At 30.4% G+C, this 27,526-nt stretch overlaps 1 protein-coding gene across 1 annotated transcript; it reads right to left on the minus strand.

The window, feature by feature from the left end:
• Nucleotides 1-7,335: 7,335 nt before the first annotated feature.
• Nucleotides 7,336-18,149, minus strand: LOC136971622 (adipocyte plasma membrane-associated protein-like). The gene is made up of 9 exons (XM_067266101.1): nt 18,057-18,149; nt 15,870-15,971; nt 15,682-15,797; nt 15,482-15,571; nt 13,781-13,894; nt 13,530-13,701; nt 13,221-13,355; nt 12,426-12,693; nt 7,336-7,655 (listed from the first exon to the last, which is right to left on the minus strand). The coding sequence occupies exons 2-9, from the start codon at nt 15,965-15,967 to the stop codon at nt 7,464-7,466; spliced, it is 1,185 nt and encodes a 394-aa protein (XP_067122202.1). The 5' UTR covers nt 15,968-15,971; nt 18,057-18,149; the 3' UTR covers nt 7,336-7,463.
• Nucleotides 18,150-27,526: the final 9,377 nt, after the last annotated feature.

The following is a 27,526-nucleotide window of genomic DNA, read 5'->3' on the forward strand; positions in this document are numbered from 1 at the left end:
TTATCTATTTATGCATACAAATTATTTATAGATGGTATAACTAATAGATTTACTGTATAAGCTAACTCTTTTTAAAATTTACAGATGAAAACAGTTCCAAACTTTGGAAGCCAAGTGACTGGTCAGTTGTCTGCAGTAAGCACTTTCTAGAATCAGATTATAAACCAGGATTGAAAAAGAGAATATTGATTCGAAATGCCGTCCCAAGCGTTTTTCCCGAATACCCATCCTATAAGCAGATTGTTTGTAAAGAAGCCAGAAGAGAAGTAAAAAAGGTTAGTCCCAAGAAAGGAGTTTGTACTGGTACCAAACGAAAGCATGTTCAATCTGAGCAACAAGTACATGATCAAGTTCCATTAATGAGTCCTGTGGACGGAGCTGTTTTTTTAGACTATGAAAGCAGGTTCTCTAGTTCCACAGCCAGATGTGAACTTTCAGACTGTGACATAAGGCCATCTAGTTCTGCATCTGGTATAGAAGTTTCTGTAGGGACAAGTTATACAATGTTAAAACTGAATTCTGACAAGAGAAGACTGAAAACTTTGGAGCAGAAATGCAGGAGACAAGATTACACTATCAAGCGCCTGTATGAAGAACAACGTAGATTGAAAGCAGAAAATAAATTGTTAGCTGGAAAGCTTGAAAAATATCATATAGAAAGCTTAGAGAATGACAGTGCCCAAGGTATGTTACAATAATTCATGTGATAACATATTAATATTCCTAATATCCTATTATATCAATATAGTACATTATAACACAAAATTGGTTTTATGTAATCTGCTATTGATTGTTTAACTTTTTTGGCAGATTTGTGTTAGTGACTAATAAAATTATATTGTACTTTTAGGTAACTGCAAAGCAGATTTCATACTTGAACAGCTGGTTGTTTACAATAAACAAAAGCCTCGTTGGAGTGACAACACAGTAAAATACTGTGTCTTATGGAGCAAAAAGTCTTCTAGGGCATATACATTTGCTAGGAAAACTCCACTTTTATCATTACCATCAAAATCAACATTGAAAAGATATATAGGCTCTGTTTCTGGGGTTAGTGTGGGTTCCCTAATTAAGCAACGATTAACTCAGGAGGCAAAAAAGTTGTCACAAGTGGAAAAATTAGGTTCACTTATTTTGGATGAAATGACCATTAAACCTAATCAACAGTATAACAAGCAAGCAGACGAAGTAGTGGGAACAGTAAAAATGAATGGCCTGGAAAAACAACTTGGACTTGAACATGTCACAGCAAATAGTCTCCTGTGTTTTGTGTTTTCAGGATTATCAAAAAATTTTCGAATTCCTGTTGCATATTTTTTTATCAATGATTTAAAAGGTCAGGAACTTTATACTTTAACTTTAGATGTGATTCATTCAGTGGAGACAGCAGGTCTAAAAGTACTCAGGATAGTTGCTGATGGCCATAGTAAAAATGTTAAGTTATTTGAATTACTTAGTGCTGTTAACCCTCCAATTCCAAAGATTCCACATCCAATGGATAATAATCGTTCAATATTCCTATCATATGATCCATGTCATATATTAAAAAATTTCTGGTCATTGCTTCTTTCTCCAAGTAGGGTAATGGTGAATCATGGAAAACATATTAGTGGTGTATTTCTCCGAAACTTGTTTCACCTACAGAGAGATCATGTTATTAAACCAGTAAGATGCTTAACTTTTAAACATGTCTATCCAACAAATTTTGATAAGATGAAGGTTAAGCGTGCAGTGGACATATGCAGCCAAAATGTAATTGCTGCACTGAAGTTTTTACAGAAGCACGGACACAGGTTTGGGAACTTGAACTTTGTTGAGGCCGAGGGCACAATTGAGTATTTGGAAATGATGCAAAAATGGTTTGCTATTCACAATATCAGCAATACTCAACACCACATTCATTCCAGAAATGCAACAGTGATGCAGTTTGTTTCTGCTAATGATGAAAGGCTCAATTGGTTGGATGGTGAGTTTTTGGGATATTTACAGTCCTGGAAAGATAGCTGTGACAGTCCCAATGTTCAATTTATCAGTAAGCAAACTTATGAAGCTGCTTGTCTCACAACCAGATCCACTGTTCTGTGTATCAGGTATTTGTTGGAGAATGGTTTTGATTTTATATTAACCAGAAAATTCAATTCAGATGATATAGAGAACCTTTTTAGTGGACTGCGGTCCATGTCTGGATTCAATGACCAGACAAACGCCTGCAGCATAATGCAAGGACTGCATACAATTCTTAAAACAGGACTAATTAGTGCATCCCTTGAAAGCAATGCAGAAAGCTTAGATTGTGAGGAATGGATGTCTCCTAATGAAGACATGTCCATTATTGTAAATCAGGTATTATATTTTGATTAATAAATTACTTTAATAGACCTAATTTAATTTAATTTAATATACCTAATAAAGTAATCATTATAATAATAATTTATTATTTTTAAAGGCATGCATGGATAAGAACTATACTATCAAGGAAGTTACTAAGCATATTGAGCCACAACTGAAACAGCTAGAGATTAGACCTTCCAATATTATAAAGCCAAACATTCAATCTGCTACAATGGCATACATTGCTGGATACTTAGTAGGTATCACCGAAGAGAAAATTGAATGTTCCGACTGTTTGGACATACTTGCATCAGTGAAATCCCCTGCACCTATCATGGGCATAATAAATTTAAATGATCTAGGCGGGCTCTTATATCCAAAAGTAGAGTTTATTGGGTTTTTGCAGCAACTGGAGAAGGCTATTCATGCAGGCTTACCATTTTTAATTCAGCAACCAGCTGTGATGCATAATTTATGTAAGATTATTCTTCCTTGGATGGAGAAAAATCCATTGTTTATGTGTGGTAAAGATGGACACCAAAATATACTGTGTAATGTAATTCTAAGAAAATTCATCAGACCCTACATTTCCAACTACATAAGAACTGTGAACGACACTTATATTCGGGAGAATCATAGACCCAAAACGTCAAATAATAAAGCTTTATCAAGAAAAATAATAAAAGTGGCACCTCTATAAACATGGGGTGGCCACAACTGGTACAGGCCTGGTGAAAACTCGTGATTTTTGTATATTTTAAAAAATTTAAATTTTGTTTATAAAATGTTAAAATTAATAAAAATTATTGTAATAAAGTAAAAGAGAACATGTTTTTTTGCATTATTTTTACTGTTTCATTGCTTTAAAAAATTGTAAGGATATAAAAATATTTTTTAAAGTTGAAAATTGTTTTAATATGACCAGAATAGGTACAGTACATCTAGCCCATTAATTATTATCGCATTTAACCGTCTAGATAATTATTGATAACATGTCTATTGTTTTAGATTGTTCTGCAGAAATCCGGGCAAAATCTTAATTAAAAAAAATCAATAATTTGCTATATCCTGTTTGAATTACTGTTTTATTTTACGAACATATGACAGCGTGTAGCTAGGATAACTTAATCAGTGTGTGTTGTTATGGTCAGTTGTGTGGCTCCATCTAGTGGGAGAAAATATTTTCGTTTGGACACAACTCTTCAATGGGATTTCCCCCATTTGACTAGGCTGTTTCTTATTGTAGGCTGTGATTATTGGCACGTTAAAGTATGATTTTGGGGTCGGTTAATTTCGTGTTATAAACAACAAAGGAGTCGTCAACGTAACAATTATAAAACATTATACCTTAAAGTTTTTCGTAATATTGTCAATTTTTATCATGCAAAGTTCAGCAAGTTTTGGACCGATGCAAGAGCCATAAAGATGCCTTCTAATTGTCTAAAAAATTATCATTACAAATTAAATAATCGTTAACTAAAACAAAAACAAACTGAGTTATCCGGTTGTAATGTATCTAATATAAACTTTTTATGGATGAGGGGTACATACTTTCTATATCCAGGCTCAACATTCTAATATCTTTATTTACATTCAGTTTTTGGATGTTTTTAATAAACTGGTCAGTATTTCTAACCTGTTCTCTCTCGTTTGTTTGTATTTTCCTTAAGAGGTATTCTAAATTTTCTATAAAATCTTTATAATTAAGTTTTGTTGAACCGTTAAAGTTTAAACCTTTAATTTTTAACAAAATTTGGTATTATGCAATGGCTTTGGTTTATTACTAACCTCTGTTCCAAATTCTCCCGTTCGTTAATAGTTGGATAATTTAATCTTTTAACTAATTTATTGTATTTTCTAAGAGTACATCGATTATCATAGTCAACTTCATAACTTCCGTATATGCGTATGTTAAATATATTTTAATACATTCTGTAAATTCTTACATAATTTTTGCCGATTTAATAAAATAAAATTGAAGACGGGCATTAAGCCTGAAATGCACGTTCTTTTAAATTATAGAAAATAAACCTACTTTTTCACTCCAAAAGAGTTCCTGTGTGATTTGTTCGCAACAGCAATCTTGTGCTAATTCCGAAGGAAATACAATAAAATTATATATCAAGCCCAAGTATCGCTTTTTACAAGCAGAATATATTTGTACGTGCAACAAACTATATTTTGTAATGTGGAATATTTAATTTTTTATAGTAAAAATGCCTGTTATGTAGAGATTAAGTAGACCGTCTCTTGGTCTAAACTGTTTAGAGTTCAGTACGTTTATTTGTAAATTTTATACATTTAAGGTTAAAAGGTTAAATTAATAATATAGTTTATCTATTGGACACGCGCCATTTATGTTTCTGTTACGAAGTGTATAGAGAATATACAAAAACTTAACTTCTCTATACATGTTTTTAAGATACATCCTCTCTATACGTATACTGTATATAATATTTCTGGATGTGTGTCTGTTGTCCGCTTTAGAAATTAAAAGGAAACTGTCTACTAGATCAAAAGGGGTGTGATAGACGTAACTTTATACGAGGAATCTAAAAGCGTGATTTAAACTGATTAAAATGGCACTTCTGTTTAGTTATTAATTAAAATGTATTGATGTTGCGTGTTGGGCGTAGCACGTGCTACGCCCTACACCCAACATTAATGTCTGGAAAGCTCAGGATCTAATTTTAGATTTCCTCTATGCATCATTGGATGGTTGCATAGTGTTTCCCCTACCTTCTCAGCCTTTAATGTAAGCTTTGCATGTTATTAAATGGCTTCGATACTACTTTTGAAAGGTTTTTCGAGTGGTTTGAAATGATTTTAAGCTTTTAATCACGCAAATTATTAATGTTCATTTAGGTGAAAATGATAAAGCGCACCTTTTTTCCCAGGCTACTCCTGCGCTTCACATTAACAGAAACGTTACGTTTAAATATTGAAAAATATTATTAAATAAGTTTAATTTAAAGATTTTTAATTAAAGTATTTAATCATGTAATCTCTTAGGAGAATTCTCTAATTAATTTTCATATAAATGAAACCCGGTTAATATCTAGAGATATTTTTCTTAAGAGCAAATTTAATTTTGTATTGTATACAAAGACATATTCAGAAGTTAAATTACTAGATAGATATACATAAAAACACCTTACACATAATACTTAAGTAGAAATATTAAAATTGTTATTTAAATTCAGTAATTGAGGTTATAAAATATCTAAATTGAAGGCGTATTTGCATGGAATGAGGATAACGATTTATCCTTGGTTCTTGTTAGAAAAATATCAAATTTACATGGTATCAAACGGAAAAATTTAATCTCGAATAATATTTAAACAATTACAGATAAACAGATAAGAAAATAAGAAAATGTAATTGTTTTACATTTTACAGACTTTATAATAGTGTTTAATGAAGAGTTGGGGTATGCAATTTCGGAAAATTTCACGTATTTCTCGATTTAAAAGATTCGTTTAATCCAGATAATAGTGTTTTTCTAGAACAAAATATATGCTACAGACCTAAATACTTTGTATGCCATCAGAATCTTTAACGTTCTTGTTACAATTCGATGTGTAGATCGTTAGAACTCGCGCATAATCAATCGTTATAGTATTAATATAACACGTAGCCCTCTCATTCTACTAAAGCCTTTGACAGTATAAACGTTAAGAAATTTTCAGGATGATAGATTACGGTAAAATTAAAGGAAAATTACTTTAGATTCAATATCCATAACTGACAGGATGTACCCAACTTAGGAATCAATGTAAAGCTTAAATTGTTTAAGTTTATTTTAAAGAAATAAACAAACAAAATAAACCTACCTTTAATCAATGAGATTCTGCAGTTTATGAATATTTTGTTATTAATTTTTTAAAAATTGTTTAAAATTAAGAATTTTAAAGTATATCAAAGTTTACTTCGTAAATTTTAAAATTATAAAGTTTAATTTTTTAATGGAATTTAAAAAATGTATATACAAGAAAGTAAGACTTAAAAGAGAAATGTGATTTTAAAAGTAAGTTTAAAGCAATGTAAACATCACTTATATAAAGTGCTTTTTTAATTTTATTTTAAAGTGAAATTGGTTTTATGTTTTTAAAAGTCGATTTCAATTAATTTATTTCGGTAAATTAGTAAAATTAAATTTTTCCTCCTTTCCGTTCTTTCAAGTTTTGTTAGTTTTGGTTAGTAGTAGCAACACTCAATTTGCTACGTTCTTGAGTGAGAATGAGCTTTAAAATCTTATCTTTTTAACCCCCTTATGACGAAATTAACTAAGAAAAATATTTAATTATAATAATTTTAATTAACTTTAAGTAAATTTTTTAATATAAACTCATAATCTTTCTATTTTGTGCCTATTTAATTTTATAAACTACATCCAGTGTTATTTCCACTCCTAACTAAGAAAGATGTTTAATTTTAGTAATATAAATTAATACAGTTGAACCGTCAATAACGGTCACCTGTAAACAGCGACCTATTTTTTTCTTTCGTGACAAAATAACTCGACATTTTTATGTTTTCGCCGGTGTCCGTTACTCACAGGTTTGACTGTATTATACATTTTTTAAATATTAAGTGTTATGCCAATTCATAGTAGATAATCCTATATTCAACAATCAAAATTATAAATTTTTAATTGTAAATTTACACGATTTCAACACCTATTAATGATATTTTTTTATATCTAGAAAATGCTGAAGTCTATAGACTATTTTTTACCATTCTGCTACACGTTCAGATTCTGTAAATTATGTTTGGTTACTATATTCTACATCCTTAGCATCTATAAATTATTTCTACTGTACTATAAATTCCTCTGTACTAGACTAAAACCATTAATGGTTTGCATCCTTAAGATTTTATAGGAAAAATTGCCATTATTTATGTTTATACTATTTTTTTCGATTTGTTTCATGAAGAACGTTATGAATTAGTTTATTCTTGTGATAATTTTATCATTAAGTGGATTTCAAGATGCGAAAGTGATGCCGAAGATAAGTACAATTTTTAATTTAACTAAATGATTTATTAGTAGTAGTTTACAAGATGCACAAGTAAGGCTGAGGAGGCGTAACAAACCGGATGACATTCATCACGTACGAATAAAATTAATTTTATGTCTGTTTTACTTTAATTATGACCGGATTTACGTATGATCCAACGTATAAATATCCATTATACTCTAGTACTTCAGAAAATAACGAGCTTTTCCCATCCGGCGAATGAAGAGAATTAATTATTTTTCCATCTTCATCAAATTCCACAATCATTCCGTGATTTTTATCGAAATAGCTTTCTATCGATAACTAGAAAAAAACATTAAAATAATTATATTATCGTAGTACCAATGAATTTTGTCTCATAAATTTGCTAAACTACAGGGTAATCCAGTATAATTTGAATAAAGCCAGAATCCTTATTGTGTCTGTGGTATATCTAATTCATTTCAAGTTTAAATAAATTGTTGAATTTCTGGGAATCTTGTGACACTTCTAAAAGTTTGTTGTGACATCCTGCGGTGGCTCGAAACCACTGAAGTAATGGAAAAGGTACTGTGCACCTACACTGTATGAGTTATTGTAGAAGTGCCGAGTACTTTACCATCATCCCAGTTATTGCAACAGGTTTCTAGGAGTACCACAGGATTTTCCGAACCCAGTAATCCGTTTAAAGTATAAATAAATTCTTAGGTGTCAGGAAATCTGACGATATCTCTGGAAGTTTTCTGTCACTTCCCAGGATATCGTGAAAACCATTGAAGTAATCGAACGACTCTCGCTCGACTTTCCTGGTACTCGAACAGGAAGTTAAGGTAATTTTTAATTATACTGCAATATAAAATTATAACGACAATAAAGGCTTTAAAGGAGTAACTTTCTACTATAAGAGTAGATATGTATTATATCAATGGTGCGGTTTTCTTTATATTGCTTTAAAAATAAAATCTTTAAATATTTGTTCAAAAAAATTGATGAGACTTCATAGGCTAAATCCGAAGAAGTTAACCGATGTTTTTTTTTTTCGTCTGGACCGCATTTCATCAGAGACAAAAACTTCTGAGTGTTATTTAATTATTATGCCTTTGTGTCCTTTATCATAGCTTAAATTTATCTTTGTATACTAGTACATTTATCAATTAACAGGTCTTATTATACTGGAAAATTATGGATGCAGATATTTAGTCTTACAGATCAGAAATAATATTTTTTATTTAGTTCACCTGAACACATACTGTAAGAATTTTATTATTTATTGTTGGGAAATTAATGTGTATATGTTAATTTTATTTATAACTGTAACAAAAAAAATTTTAATTGTTGATTTGTAGAAAGTGCTATTTGAATGCTTGCTGAGGAGGGACAAACAAGTCCGAAACACGAGCTTAAAGTGTGTGTTCAGGTGAACTAAATAAAAAATATTATTTCTGATCTGTAAGACTAAATATCTGCATCCATAATTTTCCAGTATAATAAGTCCTGTTAATTGATAAATGTACTAGTATACAAAGATAAATTTTAGTTCTGAGTGTTATCTTCGTTATTTTTTATTCACTATGCATTTCAGTTGCAAGATTTTTTTGTGTAACTTGCAGCCCTCGTTAGGTGTTACATTTCTACAAATTGGTATAAATACAATTACAGGTACACCTCACTTTAAGACCTAACTGCTTAACGACCACTCGCACTTACGACCAATCGACCTGAAATTCGGGGAATCCCCTTTCTCAGCTAGAGTGTCGATCAGTGGCGCCTGGTGACATGCGCACTAAGCGTACTATAATAGGATTGCGCGTACTATAATAGTCTTTTTATGAATAAATTGGAAGTTTGTTGCATAATTTGGATAATTTTACAACGATCCTATATTCCCGGCGCAAGCTCCTCGCTTATCGACCAATTCGCTTAACGACGTAGTCGTCGGAACGGAACTCGGTCGTAAAGTGAGGAGTACTTGTATTACAGTGATTATTACGGTAAAATTACAACTTTACAAATTACAACTATTATTACAACTTCCATTATTTGGATATATTTACACAAGAGTGAACTAACCTGTTTTATGTTTAGGCATACAGCTACGCTGTGTTGACGTCGTATCCCCTAAAGCATTTCTGTCTTTCTTTCTGTTTGCTCGCTCTTTAGCCCCTCCCATTTCCTCCCATATGTTGTCAATTTCCATGCCATTATTTAAGTTTATGGTTTTGTTTTTATTAACAATTGCGAAGTGTTCTTTGAATTTACGTAGATAACTGTGGAGTTATTTGTACACTTTTTTCAGTGATTGTGCATCCAAACCTGCTGCAGTGATTTGTCCATGGTGATTGGGTATACAGTAGAGCATCGATTATCCGACCCTTGATTAACCGATTTATCGGTTAACCGATCGCGTTCTAGTCGGCAAATTCAAATGTCCGCTAGTGACGTGGCGCTACTATGTTTGGTTATGTCTTGGCTACTTTAATACTATTTTTCTTAAATTTTTGCATGTTTTAGCTGGCAGCACTGGCTCGACCACGAAAGGGAAACTAGTATTTAAATCAGGCCTAGTACACTATACTAATAATGTATTTTTTCATACTTTTCGGTTATCCGACTTTTCAGTTATCAGACCAGCCCCAGTCCAAATTAAGTCGGATAATCGATGCTCTACTGTATTTACGACTTATTGCTGCTTCGTGTTCTTTTATTCTGGTTCTGAGTTGTCTTCCTGTTTCTCCGATGTATATTGCTGGTTTTTTACACGTACATTTTATCTCATATACCACTCCCTCTTCGTTTAGTATTTCGTTATTTTTAATTTTATTGCTATTGATGTTTTTAATTTTATTTTTTAGTTTGGCTGCAAGTATAACACCATGTTTTCTGAAAACTTTTCTATATTTTCAAATGTTCCTTTAATATAGGGGAATGACGTATATGTAATATTCTAGTTCTTATTTTTAACATTGAATCTGTTTTTTATAAATGTAGTTATCCATTTTTTAGTAATCTGTTAGGGTAATTGTTTAAGATTAAAGTATTTATTAATTTATTTTTTGTTTCTCTCTGTCTTCAGCCATAGATGTTCTGTTCCATATCTTTGATCGTGCCGTTATAAAATTATTTCTTTTTATTGTTATAGGACTATACGATTTATAGTTAAGAAGTTTATCTACCTTGCTGTTTTTTTTGTAAGGTTTTATATTGATAGTGTTTTTTTCCCGGTTTAAAGTTATGTGTAGATAATTAATTTCATTTTTATTTTAGAGTATTGCTTAATGTGGTCGCATAGTTGTATATTATATTTTCATTAGTTATTTCTTTGTCGTATATTATTATAATTTCATCCACATACCTAGCCATAAATACTATTCCATTTAGGTTTGTTAATTTTGTATCTATTTCTTTCATGCATATTCCTGCAAGTTTTGGTCCGATTATTGTTCACATACTAATACCATTTTTCTGTTTATACATTTTTTCATTTATATGGAAGTAATTATTTTTAAAACTCTATTTTATTATTTCTAGTAGCCAGCTATGTATGTCTAGATTGTGTAGGCTTTTTTCAATTAATTCCCATTTTGTTGATGGGTACATAGAAATTATGTCCAAACTTAGTAGCCTATACGTTGGTTTCATTTTTACACTCATAAGTTTTCTTATTAATTCGTCGGTGTTTTTTATTGAGTAGTCTGAATATGAATAAAGAAATAAATAATAACGAAGATAACACTCAGAAGTTCTTGTCTTTGATGAAATGCGGTCCAGACAGAAAAAACATCGGTTAACTTCTTCGGATGTAGCTTCAATTTTTTTGAAGAAATATTTAAAGAACTGATTTTTAAAGGAGTAACTTTGTTGAACTATGATAAAAATATCCATTAAAAATATATCAATCTACAAAACACTGTTACTAGCTCAAAGTGTAAAGGTCTTTTTTTTACTATTTGTGAGTTTAGGCTCTTTACCGCTCAGAGAGAATAAAAAGGCCAAAAGATTTACTTAGTTTAAAAGTCTGTGTGGCACCCTTTGTTATGAGATTTTATTAAAATAATAATTTTTTCATTATTAATTATGAGAAGGCAAATTACTTAATTTTGAAAGTAAAGATGAGTTTTTTTTTTAAAATTATATATGCCAATAACGAGTAAAATTTTCATTAAATCTTATCCCAGAAGAAGTATGTCCCACATAATTCCTCTACCTTCCCACTCCCTGAAGTTTCGTACTCCAAAATTTAATAGCATCAATGCCTCTTACATAAAATTTACCTCGGCGCTAGAGGGACAATTCGTGCTTTAATAGGGCGGAAAGCGATACAAAAGTAAAAACATTTAGAACATGTCCTTCGCATTCTGAAACAAGCCGAAGTCGCAAAATAGAATGTTCAACACAGATCCGAGGGTTTCCGTAGAGATGTTGATATGTCGCGTGATGCTGGCTTTCGGTTCCGCTAAATCTGTAACGTGTCAAAACATTAAAAATTTCCCCAAAGTCAAAACTCACGTGGATTCGGGTCTAGAGAACGTGCTGGCCATGTTGCAGGAAAATGACGGTTGATTATTCTGTCATTCGCAAAATGCCTGCGAAGTAGTGTTTGTGACATGGTAAATGTTTGTGATGTGTGCATGTCACGTGTAAGAAATTTGTATCTTATAATACTGCCAGTATGCATCACAAGTTTCCCCTGCGGAAAACTTTTGAAGCAAATTTTTCCTACGCAAACAAAATTCTGTTGCTTTGCGGATATTCACGCAAAATGTCAAGAAATACTAGTCAATATGACTAGTATTTATTATTTCAGAACATTGTGAAATCGAAACTTTAATTGTAATTATACCCGAATTTGAAATCTCGAATTAATAATTAAAATGAATGATTTTGGATGTGTGTGTGTGGATATATCTGATATCGAACAACTTACTTATTTATTTAAGTTTTAATCAATTATTGGGTATCACGAAATCTTGTGATACTTTGGTGTTGCGGAAATTGGGATAATCAGAATTGCCCTATTTTTTGTTATAGAAATACGTAGTAAATTTTTGATCACCCTGTAGTTATAAATAAAGAAATATTTTAAACACGACTTACGAATCGTTCCAACTGTTTAGTTTTTAAGGCGGGCCAATAATCGGTAGCGTAGTTAACAACTTTGTTGATGGAATGAAGGTATCTTACTGCCGCTTTCTTCACCAAAGGATATTTACTCAAATGATCCATTATTCCAGGTTTTGAAGAGTTTTTGAAGTTATTAATAGCGACCCAATAACCGTTTTTACTAGGTCTTAAATTATCCACCATTCCGGGAAATTCGACCAGTACTTCCAATTGACCTTTCTTTGCACCTTTCAGATAATACCTAAAAATGGAAAGGTTTTAATTTATATTTGTACAAAAACATTAAACAGTTATTGCTTCTGCGATTTTTAAAGTTAATATATATAAATTGTAATTATAGAAAGATATTTAATACTCTTCAGCTGCCGAGTAGTCAACATTTTCTCTTACTAAAGGCGGAAGGAATTTGTTTAGTAAATGAATAAGAAATAATTCTGAAATAAAGAAACTAAGAATACTTGTAAGTTTAAAAAAAAATTATAATATTAAATTAATAATTAGAGAAAATAATTTAAATGTAGTAATAAATTATAATTGACGTATGGAAAAATCAATCGAGAGGTACAATAGAATATTGGAAACAGAATCTTCTATGTGGCAACACCATTTCTCAGTATACCCAATAGAATTTTCTATAAAAATTCATTTGGTCATCTTGCCCCGGAGTTAGAGTAATAGAAAAATGTAGCATTTTCTTTTTTTATGGATGATTTTTAATAAAAATATATAATATTATTATTAATTTTTGATATGTGAAATTGAACTTACTTAAGTACTCTTTCTTTAACTATTTCTGCAATTAGTAGAGAGTCCTTTTTCTTAGAAAACTGCACCCCATTTGGAAAATATAAGCCGTCTAAAAGTACCGAAGCCTTCTTGGTTTTTGGATCGTATTGTATAATTCTATAAATAGGAATAAATTAAACATGAGTCGAGTTTATAAAATTATCCTTTCTACGAATACATTACTCAGACTATTGGTTATAAATATAAAATTTATACCGTTTGTTAATTTACAGAATAAATTTTAAGCTGTCTTATCAAATCGTAACAACGTATTGTCGTAACAAACTATACCTGCCAGTATTTTCGTGTTCTGCTACGCTATAAAAGATAGTATCGAACTTCCATTTAGTGGACACGTCACTAAAGTATATGACACCATTTTCATCCATATCTAAATCATCTGGAATCATTATTTCCTTTTCTTCTACCTTTTCGCCAGTGCTTACGAGAGTTGTGACTGTTCCTATACAGTTAAATCAACAATATTGTAATAGATGTATGTAAATAATATATTAATGATAAAGAATGTAAGTGTTCTGTACCTTTCTTAATATCAACTTGTAGAAGTCCTAACTGAGCATCGGCTACATATAAGGTGCCTTTGGCATCGAATCTTAAACCTAAAGGACGACTGCAAGGTATTGCTTTCTGTTTCTCTGTTAGATAATATATAAATTAATTATCAAGTAGATATATCAGTTAATTATATTAATGCAACTTAATAAATTAAGAAATACTCAGGAATGGGGTTTATATAATTTATAAAGCAAAGCATTTCAGTTGTATTATTGGATAACCTTAGAATAAAGGCTCGTCCATCCAGAAAGGAAAGATCAAGTGCACATCAGTAATTCAATGTTACGCAGAAGAATATAACTGTTGTATGTTCTTGTGTTCTTGTGTAATTATTTATGTACACACGAACATTCTTGCTCTAAGGATGTTATCAAGAGCCATTAAAGAGTGCACATCGAGTTTACCGCTGTTATCATTGACTAAGAAGAAACTTTCAAAAAACTTTAATATAATTTTATTATAGAATTTATAAAATTAGCAAACAATGTACAGTACAACTAAATATACGAGCGTAGTGATCGACTAGTTAATTATACGACCCTTCAAGAAAAAAATACAACATTTATAAATTTATATAAAACTTTAACTTAAAAGCATTTAGATTCATGAATATATCATTATTTATATAAGAAAATAAAATGTAATTTCAAGAATTAAAATGGCGATAACGGCATCCATTTTTATAATATTTCTTCGTACAGTTATAAGTTAGATCGTGATTTATATAATTTACTGACACTCTTATATAATATATAGATTTCAATTAAATTCAGATATAACTACTGTTAAGATTTGATAATGGTGTCAATTTATCAGTATATCGCGAACTTCGTACCATTCAGTCTATATACAGATATATATATAGGCCTATAGGCCCTATGTGCTAGCTTAAAGTAATGCATGTAATGAATTAATATACTATTAAAAAAGTATATATACATCATACATTTATAATATTTATATCGGTATTTCAAATATTACAAATATATTATGTATATACTTTAAACAGTGTATTTATTTTTTATTATATGCATTACTGTAAGCTAGAACATTCTTAATTAAGAGAGTTGGAACAATTTTCAATTGAATAATTACTCCGATGCCTTTTGTCGAAAATTCCTGAAATTTTGCACGGAGGTTGTGTATTAAGAGTATTGACGCTAGTACATTTTGATGGTTAAAGGTGAAGGGGTGGGAGATAGAGCGGGGTCAAATGCCGTATCTCATCGTGGGAGCAGCATTTACAATTTTATAAAACTCGTCTCTAAGCTCAAAATTAAGTTCTTTGACATTTTATAATAATTAATAATAAAAACATTTTAAAAATAACATGTCGTGACAGGTGGCATCACACACAATTTTAAATGTTTTGGTGGGAAAAGTTACGTCACCGGTTTCTAGATTTCTTCTGTATTAAACAAACATTTTAGACAATTTTTATAAATTAATTAACAGGGTACACGAATGAGATGGTAATTTAGTCTTTATATCGCTAAAGTGACCATTAGGTCACCTGTATACACACTCAAGAAGGAAGAGGTGTTGTGTTCACTTAAAGAAAGCGTTTTGCAGCAATTATTTATATATACATTTTACGAAAATTTGAAAATAATTTAAAAGATTTTAACTGTGATTTTTTTTAAAATAATAATTATTATTTTTCTTACCACAAAGTTTATTTAAGTTGACTAAACAATTGAAATTCTTTCCAGATATTTTTGTTATGCATCCATCCCGTGTTCCGGTATAAATTTCTCCTAAAAAATGAAAAAATGCATGTAAAATTATGAAAAAAATTGAATTTTTTAATACAATAATCCTATCATTAATTAAATATAATTTTTTTTTTATCTAAACACGAATATACCTTGATAAACGGCGAGAGATTCGGGAGCGTCAATGGCGCCATCGAATAACCTTTCACCTTCATTTAAGCGATTATTGACAGTAAGAGGACCCGTTAATTCGCTCCATTGCCGAACTCTGTAAGGGGAAAAGCGTGAAATGTGACATTCGATGCGTTTTACGAGGAACCATTTAACATTGCATACTCACGTGAAAGGTTTGGGATGGAAGTCTAAAAGATGAGGAGAGTAGGCAAAGTAGGCAAAGACTATCCCCAAGATGGCGAATAATTTGAATAGGAACGACATTTAGCTTTGTTTAAATTAAAAAATTAAAGTAATTATCCGAGAAATATTATTAATAACTACATATAATACATTAAATATTCGATAAGTTTAGTAAAGAACTTAATACTCGACCACTTATCCAATTTCTATTGATAAGTTGAGTTATATTATGGAATTTGAACTTGAGACGATAGAGTGATAAATAACCGAAGATAGAATTGTGAAAGATTATTTTCTAAACACTTATATCTAAATTTATATCAGATTATAACGAAGAAATCTGCTGACAGAATTAAGTAAAAACAATGTAAATATAAAATTATATATTAAAAATTTAAGCCCAAGTATTGTATTTTACAAGCAGAATATAATTTGTACGTGCAACAAACTATATTTTGTAGTGTGGAATATTTAATTTTTCATAGTAAAAATGTTTGCTATGTAAGATTAAGTAGGCTGTATCTTGGTCTAAACTGTTTAGAGTTCAGTACGTTTATTTGTAAATTTTATACATTTAAGGTTAAAAGGTTAAATTAATAATATAGTTTATCTATTGGACACGCGCCATTTATGTTCCTGTTACAAAGTGTATAGAAAATATACAGAAACTTAACTTTTCTATACATGCTTCTACGATATATCCTCTCTATTCATATATACAATATTTCTGGATGTGTGTCTGTTGTCCGCTATAGAAATTAAAAGGAAACTGTCTACTAGATTTAATAAACGTAAGTTTTTACGAGGAATCTGATAGTGTGATTTAAACTGACTAAAGTGACACTTCTGCTTATAAATTTATGAAAATGTGTCGTTGGGCGGTTCCGTTTCCGCTCTAACGTAGGTACGTACACCCGGCTGTTCTATGACAGATATATAAAAATTTAAAAAAACTGTTTTTTAAATTTATTAGTCTGTGAAGTTGCAAATGCTTTTTTAAAAAATATTTTCAGACCTTCTTCGAAAATCTGTCGTGGTCTGTTCCACCCAATATTTGCGAAACGAATTGTACTATTATACTGTTGAGTGTGATTATAAATTGTTGTATTACCAGTATCCTGCTAAAGGAGGCTTCGTCGTTCTTCTAGAAGCATGCAAAAAAAGTTGAAAGTGGTTAGAGCTTCGTATGTGTTAAACAGTACTGGTAGCATCTAATATCGGGATGCAGAATCTTTATTAAAGCCGCGTGTCGTGTGCCCTCCTGCCATCGTGTACAAACCAAGGTCACATACAAACGAAGGCAACCTGTCTACAGGTTGCCTTGGTTTGTATGTGACCTTGACTAGATGCCGCCTTCCATCCTAGTGTGAAATGATCGTTACTATATGACTGTTTATTTGGACAGTCGTTTTATATATATATATATAATTTCACATAACTATAAAACTAGACAATTCTCATTTGTCGATGTTAACCAATGGGAAATTATATTAAGAGTATATAGTATATAGTTTCTATATTCTATAATGCTTCTCCTCAGGAGTGTAATTCACTAGTCATTATGTATGTGTAAATATACAGTATAAGACAGCATACGTTATATATTTATACAAAAGGAATGTATTTCAACTTCCTTATATTGCAGTTACTCGTAATATAGTAGGAATGATTACATAATAGAATTATGTAGTAAGTAACAAATAATTACATAACACAGTATATGGGATGAATAATATAAATAGTTTAATACTAATTAAAACTGAAAAAAAGTATAGTTTACAATATTTTGGACATTTTTTAGGACAGTAATTATAAATTAATAAGCAAAATTTTAAGTTAACAGCAAAGTATTTAAATATAAAAAGCTGTATTTCTATATAAATATACGTAAATGTTTTTTTAAAATTTACGAATTAAATACGTAATTTATTAGTATTTTTTTTGTATCTTAACCACGAAAAATTTTTCCTCGTTTGCATGTAAAGGTTACATCTACAGTACAATTTTACAGTATATAAGGTAGATAAAGTTTAAGGTACAGTACAGTACATAAGTAGATGTTCGTTAAAATAAATAAAAATTATTTAACTTATTTAAAATCAGAAAATATTGATATACATATTTATTAATATAGAGTAAATATAAAGAGCGAGTTATAAAATTAACCAACCTTGTTTCCACCCTGCCACTTTCCTTACAACTTCGGCAGATCTCGATAAGGTTAATGACGTTTACAACACTTACCCTTTGGCCAGTACGCTTTCTAAATATAAATTATCACATGGTTTTTTAAAATAAAATATAATTATTACTTTAAAATTAATGAATGATTTTCTAAAATACTTATAAGATATAATATATTTCGGTGAATAGCTAGGGGGTTAAATTTATGAAAGTAATACAAAAAATTTATTATTACTAATCAAAGTAATAGCTCTAAACGTTACGTTTAAGGATCTTATCTTTTCATAAAAAAATTGAAATTCTTACCGACCTGCTTTCACCCGGAGGTAGAATAGGAGTGGAATTTTGTTACTTTAATTATTTTAGTGTTTCAACGTAGAGAGGCAGACCATAAAATGAAGTAATTGGCTCCTCTTAAGTCGGTTGGTATACCTAATAATGTTTTAAATGAAGTTAAATGCCATTAATGCTTAATTAAATTAAGTATTTAAAACAGATGATTTTGCATGTAAAATGCCAATTTATTCATCCAGTAATAAAGATATTCTATCACTGTTTCTTCGTTTTTTATATATGAGAGGTAGAAAATGGTATTGAAAATATTTTTTCTAAGTTTTTAACCCCATTTTCAGTATTGTTTTACAATTTTATGTTCTTAGAAATCAAATTAAGCAGCATAATTAGCTAAAGGTGCTGTTCATACGTTCAATATAATGACTCAAAAATTAATTTAAAAATGAACATGCCCCTATACATCATACTTTTCCGATAGCAACGAAGTCGTGCCGGTCATCCATCTAACTCCTTTCAGGGAAAACATTTTGAATTGAATTCACGTAACTTCCGGTCCACACTGGAAGTTTGTATACAGTTAATCGGGTCTTTCTCTCTTAAGCTTTTCATATCTGGTCTCGATTTTCATCAACCTAGCACTATTCTCGAGATTAAGAAAAGACAGACAGACAAACAGACGGAATTTGTCTACAATTTTTTCAAATTGCAGCACAATAAAAATAAAATTTATGATTATAATTTACTAATGATTTTATTGATTAATTTTAATAAATAAATTATCTGTAAAACTGTATAAATATTCTTAAAATTTAGAATTTTTAAAAATGTATTTAATGTTGTGAAAATGAAAAAAAATTTAAAAATAACATTATTATAATTAACTATAATTAATTAATAATTTTAAGAAGAAAGTTTTAAAATAAAGAAAAATTTATTTTTTATACGAAAGATGGCGGTACGGTCTATTTGTTTCGCAAGCTGAAGGGGTGTGACTTTGTTGTAATTTATCACTTTTCCGGCTGTTATATATAACAGAGGGAAAGTATGGCCATGGGTCGAAAAATGGTCACCAGGATTTTTGGACTCAAGACACATTGAAACGTCGAGAAATGCAAAAACTTTGGGGTATTTTCTGTATATATGGATGTTTGTCCGTGTGGGGGGGAACGATTTTGTTCATTCTCTTTGAAGCTTAATAATACTTGAGTATTTTGTCGAAAATTTTTGAAATTTTGCGGGGAGGTTTGTTTATTAGGGGAATTGATACTATTAAATTTTGCTGGTTAAAGGTCGAGAGAATGGAGAAATAAAGGTGTCGTGTGTATTTCCAGTAGGGTCGGACTTGATGACGATTTTACTGATTATTAGCATTTATAATTCTTTTTATAAAACCCACCCCTACTGTCAAAATTTAGCTTTTTGCCGTTTTATAATAATTAAAAATATAAAAATTTTAAAATAAAATTCATAACAGATAGCGCCACCAAATGTCGCCGCGAAAGTTAAGCAACTCGTTGCTGGATTTTTGTTTAATTAATTTCTAACCAGTAAAAAATTTATTGAAATTTAAAAATTATAAAATTGAAAGTATAAAAATTTTCATTTTTTTATTTATATTAAACAAATTTATTGCCACGTTTTTTATGTTTCCGTTTGCCATTGATTTTTACTGTTTTATAGTACTTTTTATAATAATAGAAAACACCATTTCTATTATTTAAAAACTAATAAAAATGATGTTTCTACATTATTTTTCTTACAAAATATAGAATAATCACCATTTTAATTAATTTTATTCCGATTTTGATTTATTTACCATTAAATCTAATTAACTTTTGATTTTATTGCTAAAATATCTATGAATAGAGTATGTTTAATACATTCCTTGTACTAAATGTGAAAGGAGGAATAATACATTAGTGATTTTTTAGATATCGATTCATCATCATTATTATTATCTTAATATTTGTTTCCAGATTTCTGCCGTCGAGTCAATTTCCAGATAAAGCCACTTTCACTTCCTCCTCATTCATCTCTTTCCTCGTCATTATCTGTTGTCAAATATCTTTCTCTCTGTATCTAATTTGCTTTTTAAATCCTTTGCTAAGAAGACGCCTCTCTTCGTGATCACTTGATACATTTTTTTCCTCCTCTACCTATTGATACACTCGAACTACTTCATTACTTTCTCATTTATTATTTTAGCTAAAAGCTTTCTTTCTTTATTGTTTACGTATTTGTTTGATTATAACGGATCAAATTATGAATCGATGTTTACAGCTTGTACTGTACTGTACATTAACGTCTTTGTCATGCAGTATGCTTAACGAAAAGTTGTTTGTACGTAGGATACGAATAATAAAAACGTACGTCATATTATATTATTCGACACCATTAATGAGCAATTGTAAGAGGGGTGGATTATTAAGTACAAAATGATAAACTTGGGGACCGTAATCAATACATTTCTAAGGAAAAAAATTATTTACACGTATTAAGATTGAAGTAACTCGAATGAAAGATGATTAAGTAAATAAAAAAAAAGTATAAATAACATATGTCAAAATGTATTACATGAAATACGTGATATTTTCTTAAAAAGTAGAACTTTTAGAGGAATTTTGTAAGAAATATTTAAATCTTCAAGAATGTTTAAGACGGATCTGTCTAAAAATTTACTTTAAAATTGATAAAATAAATGTTTTTGTAAGAAATTTGAAAGGAACGTTACATAAGATTAACTTTTAGTACATGTATCACCTGTCCTAAAAATTAAATTTAAAAGAAATTCATATCATTAGTAATTAAAGGGTTTTAAATATGTACTAGTGGATTGTTTCGACACGAATTTCTGCCGTGTTTAATTAAATTGAGAACAAAATAAACTCAATAAGAATACAGAGAAACTATTTGTACACTTGTATCTGCTGTAAAAACTTAAGTTACAAATAAAAAAGAAAAATAACGAAGCCACAACTTTAATTATACTGCATAAAATTTATTAATGTAAGAGAAAATTTCTCGATATACAACGTTAGTAATTTAACAAATTGAAAATAAATTTTACCTTAACGTATTGTGTGTAGATAGATATACCCTGGGGTTCCCAACCCTATGCCCGCGGGCACCATAGCGCCCGCCGATCGTTTTACGTGTGCCCGCCGCTGTGCGACCACGATAAATTAAAAATATTTTAGTTTTCAATAAAATGCTATGTAAAAGTTTTTCGTTTTTAATGATTAACCACTCAAAAGTAGAAATGGCGTGCAACACAGATAAAAGCACAAAGCGAAATACGACCGATCTCGTTTTCCCCTTGTGCCAAATCTTCACCAGATTTAGCACGAGGGGAAAAATATGGGAAATTTAACCAAATTTTCCATACCTAAAATGAAATAAACTGGTCCGTTCCGAATATCATAAAATCAAAGTACACGACTTACAGATGAACACCTTGACGATTGCTTACGAGCAGGAATATCATCATACTCTCTTAATTACGAAGCAATGGCCAATGAAATGCAATGCCAAAAATCACATTGACTTTCAGATTTATATTTTTTATAAAGAATTTTTATACTTTGTAGATTTTGTATGCATTGTTTAGTAATTACTTGTTTTGTAAAAATTATTGTTAATATTCTTGTGTATGTTTTATTACATTTTTGGAATGAAATGTTTTTTGTACATTTTGTGTATGTATTTTGGTGCCGGTCCGCACCAAAATACCAAAAAAAAATAAATGGTGCCCGCCGTCCCACCGGTATTCTAGAATGTGCTCTTAGGTACAAAAAGGTTGGGGACCTAGGACATACCTATATAAATAGACTGGATTCTGTCATTGACTAATTTTAACAAAGACTAATGTGAATAAACACGTGGCCACGTCGTCTCTCTTCGCGTGACCTCCTTTCTTCGAAGGGGTTGGAATTACCACGTGTATACTTTCAGAGTTAATTTGCATGCAAAAATGAATAATTAAGACAGAGTCGTGTCAATCATATAGGTAACTCTAATCGGGGAAAAACTTTTGAATCGAATTCACGCGACCTACGATCTAAACCAGTAGTTCTTATAAAGTTAATCGGTCCTCCTGCCCCTATGGCTTTTATATCTGGTTTTGATTTTTCGTTATCTAACACCGTTCTCAAGCCTAAGGAAGGTCAGACAGACAGAAGGACGACAGTGGAAATTTATAGGTCTACAATTTTTCCAAATTGCAGTCCAAATATTCCTCTTAAGGCTCTTTTATTAGATAAGTAAACGTATATATTTTATATTTATATAAAATTTATTTTTTAATTTATTACTTAGTTACTTTATTATAAAATTTAGGAATTTTTCTTCGGATCTTTCTATTTTTACATAAATTTTAATATAATTAAGCGATGTATCAACGTTATCAAATATAGAAAATTTTATAAAAACAATGTAGGATTAGATAAAAATTAAATTAAGGTTAACGATTATGATATTAATCACTCCGTTTTTGTTCTATTTTTAGTGTAAATGGATAATAATAGATTAGTGAATGATGTTTATTTTGTTAGAAAATGATGAAGATGCAAGCCATAAAATTGATGCTTAAAATAATAAATAAACTCTTAGGGTCTTTATAAAATTTAATCTACTTCTAGTTAATGTGAAAATTGATACTTTACGTCAATAACAAAACACTTTCTCTAGTGAATTGACTTGTCTCTCCGATCTTTAGCGAGCTTAGCACAGACTCAACTGTAAAAAACTCTTACAAAAATCTTATTTAAATTTAAGAAACAGAAGACAGGGATAAATATCTCTGTGATTTCAAGTGCAGATTAACATTTCTATTTGCCTTCTTATCCTTCTGTTTCCGGTTTTTGTGAAACAGGAGATAGATTACAACTGTGGCACATCCGGTCTAATATTAGGTATACACAAATGATTTAGTCCTCGTCTCCATCTTAAAATCCGAGGTTAATCTTTATACCAGTGTTGAAAAACGTATTTAAACTTGAAATTTATTACAATACAAAATAAGTTGTGAGCTTCTCTGTACGAGTCTGAAGTCAAGCGGAGAAGCGAACAGAAGGAGCAAATGCATTAACGATTAATTTTAAGATAAAATATATAGTTTTATGAAGTATACCACTTGATAATTGTTCCTACTCATTTAAATTTAACACGTTTCTCATATTTACGCTGTATCCGATTAGAGAAAGCTTTAAAATGTCTATTATATAATCTCAAATATTGTTTAACGAAAATTATAGGTCTGAGAGTCCGTATAACTGCATTTCAGATGTTTTAAGGCATGAAGGAATAAATAACGGTGTGAGACCTCGGATTTTAGCGGAAAAATTTGTGTAAATGAAAGAAAACTCTCATTTTTTTGTTCAAGAATATTGTAAACAATCACCGATAGGGAAAAACTTCTCGCAGAGAAACGGAGCAGAGGTCTCCAGTAACTATCAACAGTTAGGGTGGGAAAGTTGACACTTAGCTGTCAAGAATTCGCGAGTCATCGTCAACAACCGACCGCTTCCCACACTAACGCTATAAAAGCTCGCGCCACCGGAAACTTAGCGCGCTCGCATAGGAAGTTATTATTGTACTTGTGCCTGTCTCCATGCCCAGGAACGAAGTACCGTCGGAGAAGACCCACAGCAACTCTTCCACATCGTCGGCGACCGCCATACATCGAATTATATCGTCCAATCTCACACCAAGAGGTATTTTGTTAGGACCTTTGTAAACTCTCTCTCGCAACGGCAATAGGCTCTCCTGTTTGTTTAGGACTTGTAGAACTTTATATCTACTTACATATAACCGCATTTGATGGCGTAGTATCGTAGAATAGTTTGTAATCGCCTTTATAGTTTATTCTAGTTATTCAATAAATGTTTTATTTGTTAACCTGTCTCCTGTCAATCCAAGACGCCTGTCGACTTACCGACGCACCTCCCCACTCACTTTTTGCCCTCCTAGCCATCCGAAACGACAACGAGATCGGGTTTTGCCGACCCGTGCAGTGTAAGTGGTCAGCGAGGATAAACCCCTGACCCTCTGCTTATCTCACAACAGTATACATTAGAGCATAGGTCAACTTTTACTTCTAATTAGATCCAACAGGCCTATGTCAGTCTGCATTTCCCAATTAGCTTATAATAATTGAATATGGCGCCGTATTCTGTGTGGTTATGATATCCTCAATAGTGTAAGTAGTGTTACACTCTCCTTTCTAGAGCTCACCCTTTTCTGCAATTTCCTATTCATTTCCATTTATTGGGGAGAGAAATACTAATAATAGGGTGTAAAAGTATTTTTTTTTATCAAAACCTAAAATTAAATTGTAGCCTATATATAGATATATAAACAATGGACTCGAATACAATATACACTACACTATATAGTGTCTTTATATGTGTGATAGGATACGGAGAGACTATTTTTGATATAGTGGACTCTCGCTACAGTGACCACAAAATATACGAGGGCGTTTCATTAAAGAAGGTAACAAATCATAACATGTGCGTGAAATTCAACCTTTAGCCTACGATCGCTGTTTCTTTTCCATTCCACTAGAGGGCATCACAAAAGCGGAGAGTGGCCATATATTGTTATTTAGGTATACGTTTTTGATCGTATTAGTTAATTCCTTTTTTATTTCTTCGTATTAAATTAAATATTATTTAATTTAACCGACCAACTGATAATAATTGATATTGATAATTTAAAAAAGAAAAGTATTGAACAGATTAATAATATAAATTATATTAAATTAAATAATAACCCATACGAATAAATAAAAAAAGAATTCACTAATACGATCAAAAACATATACCTAAATAATAATATAAGTGAAAACAACAAAAATTATATTCTTAACTTCAAAAACAATAGAACTCCCAAACTAAATATAAGATTAAAAACCCACAAAGAAGAAGAAAAATTCAGACCTTTAGTAGATTTTAAATGTTCTGTTTTTTACAATTTAGAACAATATATCAAACAACAATTAATAGACATAGATTATTCTAATTATAGCGTTAAAAACGCCGATGAAGTTATAAATAGAATACAGAAAATACAACAAGAAAACACTGATAAATTAATAAGTGTTGAGGTAAAAAATATGTACCCAAATATAAAATGGAAATTAATAGAGGAAAGCCTAATTATGCTAAATGTGGATAAAACTTTAATTAATCTAATACAATTTGTATACACAAAAAACTATTTTAAAGTTAATGAAGACTTCTATAGACAGGTAGATGGCATCGGTATAGGATCAAAGATGGGGCCAAAATTAGCAGAATTAATTATGAAAAGCATAGATGAAAAAATAAATAATAGGTATAAAACTAGTAATGGGGTATGCAGATGATTACTTACTAATATACAATAATAAAATAACAAACGATAATATTATTCTTAACATCGCTAACAAAATTAACGAAAATATTCAATTTGATATTCTTTTTCTAAAGAAAACAATAATAAAATAAATTACCTAGATATAACAATAACGAATACACTTAATGAATTTTCTGTTATAACATACAAAAAACCCTGCAATGTTAATAAAACTATCAACTACTATTCATATATCTGGAAAATATAAAAAAGAATATTTATATCGTGGAGTTAAAAAAACATTTATACAAGGATATCAGTTAATAAGTGGCAAAAAATTAAAGAAAGGGGGTGAGAAACTAAATTTTTACTTAACGACTATCCTAAATCGAAATTAAACGCATGGCAAAAACAATACTGGAAAAACAGATATAATACGAAATACAAATCAGACAAAAAATATAAAACCTTCTCGCATATAAAAAACATTTTTGAGGGCTGTAATAAGATCCTTAAAAAAAGACGAGTTTGGCACCATCTTTGACCAACAAAATATCGCATACCATCCATAATAACATTAATAAACAACACAACAATAAAATAAACATTCTTAAAAATGTAGGAACAGTTTACAGACTAGAATGCAACTGCCATAACCCGGAAACTTACATTGGCGAAACAGGCCGGTTATTAGAAACAAGAGTTAAAGAACACGAAGCTGCTATCCGCCTAAAACATAACACTTCCCCTTGGTACAATCACACAATCGATAATAATTGTCAAATTAATAAAAACAATATCAAAGTTTTACATTCAGAAAAGGACCATACAAAAGGAAATTTAAAGAACATATAGAAATTAAAAAACACCCTAAAGAGAATCTAATTAATATTTCAGAAGGCGTGTCAATTGATCTCCAATGGTATAAATTAATAGAGAGCGCCTCCACGCGTTAAACATTGTCCAAAGCATACCCCGTTGTACGGAATGTTAGGAATGAATTGAATAACATTACTTGTCGGTATACTGTTACTCTGTTAAGACCGGATAAACACCTGATGTCGGTTTTTTACTCTGTTTTACTCTTATTGGGAATAATACAAATTTACTGCAAATGTAAGTTTTCGTAGAAAATCTAAAATGAATAACTGTATATATTTTATCAAATTGTATTAAACCGCAATAATTTATATATTTTTATATTATAGAGAATGGTTATACACCTATATGATAAAAAAAATACAGAAACATAATTTTAAGATGTACCGTCATATAATATGTATGTAGTATGTTTTATGTTATTGTATTCCCCCTTTTTACGTGATATTTAATAACGACATATACGTGCAGTATATCAGTAGTAATATGTACAGTACAATATAACATAGTAGCTGTAAAAGTAGAAATAATATAGCAGTAGCAAGACAGTAAATTTTCAAAGAAATGTGAGAAATCATTTAGTTTATCACTGTATTTATAAAGGACAATGAATGAACTAGCAAATGTTTCATACCAGAGTATTTCATTAAGTATGTGACATCGCATGTGGTACAAATAAATTTAACAGTACAATCTAAAGTCATCAGTACAATAGTAAACAGTCAACAGTACAATCTCATCAATCTAAAGTTAAAACGGAGTCGAGCTGTATATACAATGTAGTTCATTTAAGACCTCGGAATAGTTTTTTAAATTATAGTTTAAAACACCAATTTTGATCATCCGTGTATTACGTTTTCCGTGCATTAATTAGACGGATAATCGGGAGGTCGGTATATTCACAAGCAAACTGACAATATTAACCGTGACCTAATATCGCCTATGGGC

Source organism: Centruroides vittatus, unplaced genomic scaffold, assembly GCF_030686945.1.
Source record: "Centruroides vittatus isolate TY-2023 unplaced genomic scaffold, ASM3068694v2 contig_1051, whole genome shotgun sequence".
Lineage (NCBI taxonomy): Eukaryota > Metazoa > Arthropoda > Arachnida > Scorpiones > Buthidae > Centruroides > Centruroides vittatus.